This window comes from Cottoperca gobio, chromosome 15, assembly GCF_900634415.1.
Source record: "Cottoperca gobio chromosome 15, fCotGob3.1, whole genome shotgun sequence".
NCBI lineage: Eukaryota > Metazoa > Chordata > Actinopteri > Perciformes > Bovichtidae > Cottoperca > Cottoperca gobio.
This window is the reverse complement of record NC_041369.1, coordinates 13,553,300-13,564,237: the sequence shown is the minus strand read 5'-3', so window position 1 is coordinate 13,564,237 and position 10,938 is coordinate 13,553,300. Positions and strand designations below refer to the sequence as shown.

General features: G+C 40.7%; 1 protein-coding gene across 2 annotated transcripts; it reads right to left on the bottom strand.

Moving 5' to 3' along the window:
- Positions 1-2,131: 2,131 nt before the first annotated feature.
- Positions 2,132-10,650, bottom strand: LOC115020473 (stress-induced-phosphoprotein 1). Of its 2 annotated transcripts, none has more exons than XM_029450523.1 (16): positions 10,459-10,650; positions 7,928-8,010; positions 7,764-7,844; positions 7,561-7,617; positions 7,259-7,471; positions 6,942-7,043; positions 6,349-6,394; positions 6,083-6,176; positions 5,852-5,993; positions 5,644-5,748; positions 5,391-5,484; positions 5,211-5,244; positions 4,926-5,003; positions 4,703-4,805; positions 4,492-4,613; positions 2,132-4,385 (listed from the first exon to the last, which is right to left on the bottom strand). In XM_029450523.1, the coding sequence occupies exons 1-16, from the start codon at positions 10,514-10,516 to the stop codon at positions 4,250-4,252; spliced, it is 1,548 nt and encodes a 515-aa protein (XP_029306383.1). In that variant the 5' UTR covers positions 10,517-10,650; the 3' UTR covers positions 2,132-4,249. The 2 variants fall into 2 exon arrangements, with proteins under 2 accessions (XP_029306383.1, XP_029306384.1); XM_029450524.1 differs by having other exon boundaries at positions 6,083-6,173.
- Positions 10,651-10,938: the final 288 nt, after the last annotated feature.

Genomic DNA, 10,938 nt, shown 5'->3' with positions numbered 1-10,938 from the left:
GAGCTCTAACGGGGTGAAAAAAATCACATGTTACATATATGTGTATTTGTGTTCACACGTGTAAACTTTGAAGCTGTAATTGAAATATTTGTGTGTGCTAGTGATGGTGTGACTGGGTGGCAGGATGGTGGTCCCTCCCTAAATGGTAAACCCGAACAGGAAGAGCAGACCCCCTATTAGCTGGGCCAAATCAGAGGGATCTCCAAGGCCGACAGACAAAAAAAAAGTAAAAGGAAAGGAGGGTGCTAAGGTTAAAAATATAACTATCATTGATGTGTGTGACATTCTTCCATTTTAACTTGCGATGCACTGTTGTATATCAGACTAATTAAACTAGACTAGACAGGTGTCCCTTCCTCTGTGCCAATACGTAACAGCTCTGTGTGTGTGTGTGTGTGTGTGTGTGTGTGTGTGTGTGTGTGTGTGTGTGTGTGTGTGTGTGTGTGTGAGTGAGTGTGTGTGCTAGTGAGAGTGCATTACAGGGCTCACGGAGGGCTCACAGGGCTAAGAGTATCTGAGCGAAGAAGCTCTCTATGGCAGAACGCTCTCTCTCTCGATCTCTCTCGCTCTCCACCTCTCTAATTACACCGACCGAGCCGGCTCTGCCCTTACCCACAATCTGTGGAGGCATGAAATAAATACATGCTCTCCAACAATAAACAAGTGCCTTTTCAAAGGACAGCACCTCCTCATGCTCACCCCCACTGCTGTTTCTCTGGGATTTCATAATGGTTTTACTTGGAGCATGTAGGCACATACTGTAGAGGATATGCTGCACAGGTTATAGGGCTGAGAATGCAGAACGCTGTATATAGAGGTTGATCTCATTATATTACATTACATTTCTTTTAGCTGACACATTTGTCCAAAGTGACTTACAATCATGAGGATACAACTCCGAACAGCAAGAATCTTGCAAGACATTAGCTTCAAAAAGGTGAAATAATTTTAAGTGCAGTACAATAGCTTCAAATAAGTGAACCAATTGTATTGGCCATGGTGCCATGGTGCTGTTGAAACAGGTGGGTTTTCAGTCTGCGACAGAAAGGGGGAAGACTTTCTGCTGACCTGATATCAATGGGGAGCTCGTTCTACCATTTTTGAGCAAGGATAGCAAAAAGTCGGGTTTTATTTGCATTTGAAGCAGATTCTTGCAGCCACTGGTAACCAGTGAAGAGAGCGGAGGAGCGGTGTAGTGTAGGAGAACTTGTGTAGGTTAAAGACCAGTCGGGCTGCTGCATTCTGCATAGATTCGTTAGATATAGCATCAAAGGCCATCTTTGCCTTAAACCCAAGGCGCGCTAAAACTTGGCTGCGAATTAAATTGGGTCTATTTTTAAAATGTAAGAGTGTTAGCAGTGTATACCTTCACACACCCACTTAAATATCACATATAATGGTATATAATTTTTCCCCCCCCCCCCTTTCTTTTTTGAAAAGGACATTTTATAAGAGTACTCCATCAACTTAGTTTTGCACTTTCCCATAGTCGGGGAAGTAAATAAAATAGAAAAAGGCCAAAATCAAAGTCAAGAAACTTTGGAAGGCATTATACATGTATGTTTTCACAGGCTGTGTAGAACTCATTTTGAGTAAACCAAATGTGTAGATATGTGGAGTGCCCCTTTAATTTTGCACACTTGCATGGACTACACATGCATTTGCAGGTGGCATAAAGCTTTAGTTACTCTCTATTCAAAATGTCATCTGTGGTTACTGTTCCCACACATTCTCAGTCATGTCTCCATCTCTCACTGGTCGTGGTGGTTACAGATTCCCTAATGCATCTTTCGTGCTGGTTAACTAGTGATGACAGGGTTACCATATTCCCCCCACACCAGCCTGGTCCGCTTTGATTTACGACTTCAGGGTTTTAAACAGGAATGACTTAGAGAAACATCTTGGTTCCTGGAGATGAAAAAAGATGAATGTGTATGCATTGCATAGGCTGGTTAAATTGGTGACATATTTCAATTCAAACCTTTCATGTACAACACTGCCGCCTTGTGGAAGGCAGGAAACCAGACACCACTGCCAGAAAGTTCAAGTTTATGACACATTAGTAGAATAACTGCATAGCTCAGACATTTATTTCCCAGTTTGTACCATTAATCATGTAGAGACTCAGAAATAGGTGGTTCAAATACATTTATTAAATATAAAAGACTCTTTTTTTGCAGTGCAGTAACGATAATACAAAATATTTGGAAGATTAACAGGATTGCAGTGCTCTGGTTATCAATGTGTACATCATAATTAAAAATGCATTTTTCCTGAAATAGTTTGAAACAAGGTAAAAAGACTAAAATAATACCAAATAGCAAATTAAAACGCAGGGAAATCTTTTGTCCAATTTTGAAATATCCATAAGATGAAATCAAAATATGCTATGGTAACATCCAATGCATTTTATTAATCTGCAAAATAAATGCACTGCACAACCATAGTTAACAGCACCAGTCACAAAAGAAACAAGCAAGTTTGTTAAATCAACAAGTGCAGTCTTAAGGTTTGTTGTCCAATTCCTTTTTCACAGGTTTTAATAAGAAAAGCAGAAGTGCAGCCAGCATGTGACCACGTTGGCCCAAAATGGTTCTTAATAATGCTTGCTTCTTAAAGCCAGAATGAAACGCAAGCGCTGACTTATAGAAATATTAAAAGGCTAGTAAATGAAAAGCTGTATTCAGCTCCCAAGTTCTGTTGTAAAAAAAGAAATGGAAACAAAAACCTTCTGTATAAATAGGGAAATAAATACTCTCACTATGCTGTGCATAGTTTACCAATGAACGTAGTGTTGACTTAAACCAGATGTTGTAGCAGTAATTGTTATCTAGCGGATGATACACATGCTAATGGCTTTTTAATGCACTGTCTAGTGTTGAAGCTTATGAAAGAACTGACTGCAGTGGCATCAGATGAAGCATTCTTTGGTTCACTGAAATACTGAAATGGAGGCCCTAAGGTCAAAAACACTGTTCAAAAGTTCTGCGAGTGGATCAGGTTACACATGACTACACATTATTTGTTGAAGGGCACTGTCTTGTAGTATGAACTACTTTATCAATGACATTGCCATGTCACAGACATTAAGAAGGTGCGCGTGACACTCAAGTCGGCACTTTTCTTTTGCATAGGCATAAAGTGGTCAGGCGTTACTATTACTTCTTCCACGCCATACAAGTATGGTTATGAAGGACAACGAGTCCTCCATAACATGTCACGACATCTGAACGGGCATGCTCAGTGTGTGTATTCAATCTTTCAACAAAAGGGTTGCCAATAGATAAAGTGAAATATACACCTAATCTATGCATTAATAGATACAATTTGAAATCCCTCAAGACAAATGTGGGGCTCTTATGTCCATTTACCCATACATGGTCCTCTTAACTAAGGAAACCTAGCACAGTGTAAAGGGCATCTCTCTGGGTCTCTGTAGCTTATTGGCTAAAGGAACCTGCATAGCGGTGGTACTGAAATGTCAAGTAGGCTACTTCTGTTTATAAGTCTTTGGTCTGACCTACAATGTGCTGATATTGGTACAGGAACAACAAGAGGGAAATGGAGCCCCAGACTGAACCGCAGACCGATGTGAACTGTTGTGGACCATGGATAAACCTAAACTGTTAAAAATCAGCATTACAAACTGCAAATTAAAGTATTGGTCGAGTTACTGTACTTTAAAAATAGGGAGGAACACTGATTTGTGATTCTAGGGCAGGAAGGTCCCAGGATCATCACCAAAGAACCTCGGCCTGAAAAATCCATACCGAGTTCTTTCATTACTGCTATACATGACAGAGCCATTACTTTTCCCCCCCATAGTCGACCAAGGCAGTTTCACTTCCTCTTTATGTTGTATGCCTGTGAGGTTAGGTTGCATCCCTTAAAACTGGAATAGCCATGTGCCATGAAGGGCTGCTAATGTGAAGGTTTTAATTCCAAGCAAAGACTACACAAGGTCATTGTGTTGCTCCCCTCTGGTTAATGGTGTACTATTGAGCAATATTGCCGAGAACAGTCTTGAGATGAAATAAAAACCTTCATAATTCCAGTCATTTGTGGCACATGTGTGACTAACCCGCCTTAGAGCCTGAATGCTGGCTCTGATCCTTTCACTATTCTGGTCCAGTCTGCTACAGTAAATATTTTTAGCCCAGAGAACCTGGTTCAGTAAGTACCGCCTCCTTAGGCTCAGTCTGTGCATCCCAGTTTCCTGCACACTACTGAGGCAGAGACTAAACTGAGTTCAAGGCTGCCAGGGCTTCCTGTCCTTGCCTTTCTGATCAGGAATGTGTTTGTAGCGACATTTGTCCCCAAAATGACAGCCGGTGGTTCTCCAGAAGTAACACTCATCTTCGTTCACTGGGCCACGTCGTCGAGGTCTGGGCACAGAGGCAGATGACATAAATAGAGACAAAAACACATTAAGTATAAAAATCAACTAGAACTGCAGTCCTATTGTATGGTTTTAGTGAGAGAGTTGTTTACCCAGCAGCTGCCCCTGCCTGCTGTGTGACAGGGAGACAGGTTTTTAGTGGGATGGGTAGGATCCTCTGAGTGCGGCGGTCAGGGTAGCGTACCACTAAACGTGTGTTCTCAATACAAAAACCCTGAGAAGAAGCATACAGCTCTAAGTTCCTAACAATGTTCTTTAAAAACAATCACAATATTGAAAGAGCGAAACCAAACAAGTCCTCACATTTAGTTTCTCCATGGCACAAGCTGCCATGTTTGCATTCTTGAAGTTGACAAAGGCACAGAATCTCTCATGCAGAACCCGAATACTCTCGATCTCACCGTACCTTACAATGCAAAGTAAACAAATTGGCAAATCAATAACCACAATGTTAAATATTATTGATTTAGAAATGGGATGTTGTGCTTATATAAACAATAAGGGTATATATAAATAAGGGTCATACATTTTAAAAAGGTCCCACAGTTGTTTCTCAGTTAGCTCAGTGGTCACATTTCCCACCCACAGAGATGGGCAAGGGCTTCTGAAGGAAAGACAAAGAGAAAGCATGTGGCTGAAAGCAATACAATCACAGTTCAGATACATCATTTGTTGAAACCCCTCTTGATAACACTAAAGGTGTGACAACTTATAAAGACAAATGAGTAAAATTAATCCATTTTAGCCACAAGAGAGGCTACTAACCCTTCTGACCCGGGGGCTTTGATTGGACAAACAAATGGTCACCTACCCTGGTTGCACAACTGTCGGGTCTTGGCTCCCAGCTGTCAAAAAAGAAAAGAGCTTCATCAAAAGAAAAAAAGGCTGTAGGATTTTAACATATAGCCTATTACTGTTCACATTACTGCTCTCTATTGCTACATAGAGAAAATGCAGGCCCTATTTTTAAAATATGTACATGTGACCTTACCCCTGGCAGCATCAGAACAAGAGGCCAGAACAGCCTGCACAGTTGAACATTTCTCCAGCAGTAAAACACTTTGCATTTCTTCAAAACCAAGCTCCTGAGGAAAGAATTGGGCAAAGTTAATAACCAGAAACTAGTTTAATAACAAAACGCCGTTTCTAAAAAATGAAAAGTTAAAAGGAAGCGGTGCTTATTTTCGTTCAGTTACCAAGCTTACGGGAAACACCGTTGCCACTTTGTGTGTGGGTGTATTTACCATTAACTGCAGCACTTTGCAGTTAAAGAGGTCATTGACAGCCTCCTCACAGTCTTTGTCGAGTTTCAGCACCTGCTCCATGGCCTTCTCTGCCTCACTGTACCGCTACAACGCACACAAACATTAGTTATTAAAAGGTTAATCTTATCACACTAGAAGTGTGAAGCTATTCAGCACATATTCATTTAAATTACATGCATTTACCCACCTTCATGCCCATAAGAGCACTGCCCTTGCGGAAGTATCCCTTGGGCCAGTCTGGGGCCATCTGAATGGAGCGTTCAGCATCTGCCAGGGCCTGAGGGTACTGCTCCAAGCAGTAATAGCAATAGGAACGATTCCCAAAGAACCTACAGCATGTAATGAATGCCAAAGAAAAACGTCACACATCTAAAATACTCCTTTTGTAATGAACTAGTCATGATCTCAGATGATGTACCTGTAATCCTTTGGATCACATTTGATGGCTTCTGTAAACATACTGACAGCTTGTGCGTACTGCCCCTCCTGCACCAGCTTTATGCCTTTTTCTGCTAGAAAGAAAAAATGCTTGTAAATAATTCTCTGGTGAGTCAGTGCAGCATGCCGACATGCTTGCTCAAAGGAAATGTGTAATCAATAATTTCCCTTTAAGGCTTTGGCTCTTTTTCAAAGAATAACCTAAAGGCTGATTATAAACCCTGCAATGCAAAAACCATTCGTTACCTGTCAGCGACGCACTTTTCTTGGTCATGGTGTCAGTTCCATTTGTCTGTAAGAAACATATTATTGAAATATATTTGTTGTAATATATTCAATATTATTTTTTGTCAATTCATATTCACAGCTGTGAAAATGTACTTTTACCATCAAGTTCTGAACTTTCTCAACAACTGGAATGGATGCATAAAATATGCATCAATACTATACACTAAAAACAAAAGAATATATATGTATATAAGATAACAGCGTTTAGAAGAGTGTTTTAGTTTTGTCATTAATATACAAGTAATCTAACGTGTATATTAACAACTAGACATTGACACTAATGACCCAGGTCTAAGCTTCGTCCTACACTCATAATAACAACTGTTGTAAAGGCTTTTGTGTGTCAGAGTCCACTTTTCCACACATCAGACTTTGGAACAGCCGGAGGAACACACTGCTGCAGCGAGAACAATAGTGCAGTTATGACGAGAGCTCTTGCTATAACTTCTCATCTTACATTATCTACATTCATTCAATACATTTTTACATTACATTTCATTTAGCTGACGCTTTTGTCCAAAGCGACTTACTGTACAATAAGTGCAACTGACCTCGTTCTCCTTGTTTTCTTTGGACTTGCGACTTGATCCTTTGGGTTTGATATGGCTAGCAGCATTAGCAACGAAGGCACTGCTCACATCCCACTCTGGCTCCTGTGGGACACAGAAAGTCAGACATTGGTGTTCGATCCAGGTCTACAAGCATGCAGGCTTTTATCTCAAACGCATACTACCCCAACTGATTCATTGACTTTAACCAGGAATGTGGCGATTAATGGTGATATTTTCTACAGCGGCGTTTTGCTTGATTTAGCCGATGGCTAAAAATGATAGCAGCAGAGCATAATACTCGAGTATAGTTCCCTTACCTCTTCAGCGGATCTGCCTTGTGTCTTCTGATGTTCTTTTATTCCCGAAGGAGCCATGACTGGAGTGGCAACGTACTTCTGTGAGGCAGCTGACTTTGCCTCGTTTTTCTCCTCTTTTTGCATTTCTTGTTTCTCCTCTTCAGCACCAACTTCTGCATCTGACTCACTCTCATCCAGGTCAGATTCTGCACCCTCATCCTCGTCTTCCTCATCCTAATGTGTAGGATCATATAAATATCAAGTCATTCACAGTAAGAGGCAAATGTAGAGTGCATTCCTAGAAGGAATAATGTGATTATTACCCGTTCAGCACTCTCATTTTGCTTAACCTGCTCCTGCTTCTTACGTTTTCGACGGCGCTGAAACAGATGCAGTACTCGACACATCAGAAAATGCCTTTCACGCATCACACATAGCATAATAGACTTTACTTATTACAAGTGCAACTAGTAGGATCTTTAAGGACCTTTTAATCTTTAAGCGGTGTCGTGATTTGTGTGCTAACCTTCCGCTTGGCTTTGCGTCGCTCTGCCCTCAGTCTGCCCTTCTCCTCCTCACTCAGATCTTCCTCTCCATTTAATGCATCCTAAACAAATGCACACAGTTGAACATTGCACCTTCACCTTGCAGCACTGACAATGGCGTGTCAGTCTGACACCATTTGTTTACCTGTGACAAAATGGTATCATCGCTTGGGTCAGGGGTTGCGGCACCACAATCCATCTGCTCCGCCTGCTGCTGCACAGGGGGGCCTGTTGGGAAACACATCACAACACATCAGCTCTTTAGAAGCTAATTACACTTTCTACAAGCGGCGTGATCTTTGTAAGTGTCCTAACATGTCAACCGAAAGAAATATTGGTCGTCTAGATGGCAAATGCAAATATTCCTCCTTCCTCATTCACATTCAAGTAACAAGCACTGCAATAACAACAACATGCAAAACTCTAAATAACATGAGGTGGAGGCAAGAAAGATGATCTAATGCTTTCTTAGAAAAAGAGCCAGGAAAGCTCCACATCAGACAAAAATGCACACAGTTATTGATTGAAGTCATTTCTTTTGGGTCTTAAGAGAGACATGTTTGCTCAAACGTTTCCACTGCCACAGGCCCAGCATTCAACACACAGCTGCTGTTTGAGAACACCGTATCTTTTCTCAGAAACAATCATAGAAAACAACAACCACTGCTGCGCGCGCGTGTGTGTGTGTGTGTGTGTGTGTGTGTGTGTGTGTGTGTGTGTGTGTGTGTGTGTGTGTGTGTGTGTGTGTGTGTGTGTGTGTGTGTGTGTGTGTGTGTGTGTGTGTGTGTGTGTGTGTGTGTGTGTTGGGGGGTCATAGATCATATCAAACCAGAAGCCTAGCGCTGCTTTAGGCCCAATGGCAGCAGACAAACTAAAAGACAAAAGGAAGCAAATCACTGGACCATGCAGGATTCTACGTGGTGTCAGATTTCCATTTGTTCAGCAAAGATTTCCAGAGCAGTGACCAATTCATAATTTGTCTTTGACTCACGTTGTGACTTGGGAGGCATTGAGGGGAGTGTTTGCAACCTTCCTACTGCTCAATACTGTTTCACTCTTTAAGTAAAGAAAAAGGGAAAAGAAGACAAGCGGCTACTAGACTTCCTCATTCTGTCTCTATATTCTAGAGGCTACTGGGGCTCTGGTCAACATTTTAGGCAGCGGATAAATGCAACAAAAGTCACTGCCTAAACCATCCATCCATGTACATTCCAGCACATTGTTTTTGCATCTGTCAAACCCAGTCTCATTGGATTTGGTAAAGAGTCTACCGTTCAACCATCGCAAGAAGTTAGTGTCTCCAAATATATATAGAAAGTGGAAGGAATTTCAGCTGTTCGTGTCTAGCTCACTACTCAAATGTCAAGAAACAACCACTGCTAAAGCACAAGCTCTATCCCATTAGGTGAATCTGGCTTTTTGTTCAATCTTAACTTTAATGGAATGTCCTCCTAACAAATAAATGATCCAAGATCAGTGGGCAAAAGCAACAAAAGAGTCTCTGTTTTCTCCCCTTCAAGGAGACTGCTTAAATGAGTGTTGAGTTGAAAGGTGAGCTCTTACCACAGGAATGTAAAATAACAGTATCATTATAGACCGATAGACTGACTTGTTTCTTTACACAGCATTACAGAGAAAGAGGGAGAGAGAAGCTTATTATTGAAACAATCTCCTAAATCAGGTGTCAGTGGTTTAAACCGATTGTGTTAACTGATTAAAGACACACCTTGAAATAGTAACATCCAGTGAATCATTAGTCAATATATAATAATAGTAAATTAGTACAATAAAGTGTCTGGCTGCAGGGTACAACTATTGTGGATGGAGTTGAGCCTTTACAAATCTGACATGGCATGGACAGTTTTTCATCTATGAAACACCAAAATATGCAGTCTGCTCTCTGATGGGAGTTAGCCTTTTACTGTGTAATAATATCCTGAAATGTGACATTTAAAGACGCAGATTTAGATACACACTTTATTACACCTATTATATATAATCATATCATCATTAACATCCATTGAGCCTGAGCCGCCTCTGGTTTGGTTTTAACAGTAAGTCAATAAACGAACCGGCTCTACAGTCTGCAATACTAGGAAACTAAACACACATGGATAACCGAGAAGAGGAACAAAGTGTAAGCACATGACATATTTAAAGACACATCTCGTTATGCCAACTCTAAATGTATCACTGCGCAAGTTCTGGGCTACAGGGCTTTGCCACCTATTTGAGGCATTGTTATCATACCAACATGCACCGGGGAATGTGCTTGTAATCTGTATTAGTTTGGGCCTTTTACGGACATACCCTGCTATACAAGGCACACTTACACTTGTAACTTATCTTATTCCTGGAGTCGTGAATGTTAAAGTCTGTTAAAGTGTGTTTTAGATCAGTTATTACATGTGCAACAACTTTATGGCACCGACTGCGCAAACTTGGAAGTGGTGCAGACAAGGGTGTAACTGGCAAAGAGGGGAACTCTCATTGTTTGACCAACAACTTCACGACAAAGATAATTACGAAATACTATCGCAAATATACGGTACAATAAGCCGCGAAGTAAGATCGTATCCATAGTTTTCTTGTCACACGCGCTTCGTGATCGCTTACGGGATCAGTTTAACTTGTGGTTGAGTTTAGAAAGTTTTGAAAAAGTGGGACTTTTCTTACCGCTCCCGAGTCCCAACAGCCTGCATATATCTCTGGTGAATTTCATGAGTGCAACCATCCAGCATTATCGTCTCAAATATCCCACAAAAAAGTATTGAAACAAATGTTTAGGTCAGTGTGGACACGTTTGTAACATTGGGACAATCATCGATATCGAATCTGCGGGAATCTTTGGTGGTTTAGTCTACTTCCTGAGCGTCAAACGCCGACGCTGGATCCTCCCTGAGCGACGTCTTAAAGGCACAGGACACCGTTATCGATTATGAAACCATTCAAACCTTATCATATATAGTGAGTGAGTACCAACATAGATTGGTATTTATATATGCCTCTTATCGTTAATTAAGAATAGTTATATTATTAAAAACAATAATAAATATTAATTAAATTGATATAGTTTATTATCGTAATATGATAATCATGTACTTCTTAATCTTATCTTTAAAAAAAGCTTTTTATAAATGTATGTACATTGTTTTA

What these genes read in the sequence shown, in the direction of transcription:
- LOC115020473 (XM_029450523.1), bottom strand. Translation starts at nt 10,516, where the DNA reads ATGGTTGCACTCATGAAATTCACCAGAGATATATGCAGGCTGTTGGGA. An exon ending in ATGATACCATTTTGTCACAG is followed by an intron (nt 7,845 to 7,927) that starts GTAAACAAATGG and finishes GCATTTGTTTAG; the next exon opens with GATGCATTAAATGGAGAGGA. An exon ending in GTGCTCTTATGGGCATGAAG is followed by an intron (nt 5,749 to 5,851) that starts GTGGGTAAATGC and finishes TGTGCGTTGTAG; the next exon opens with CGGTACAGTGAGGCAGAGAA.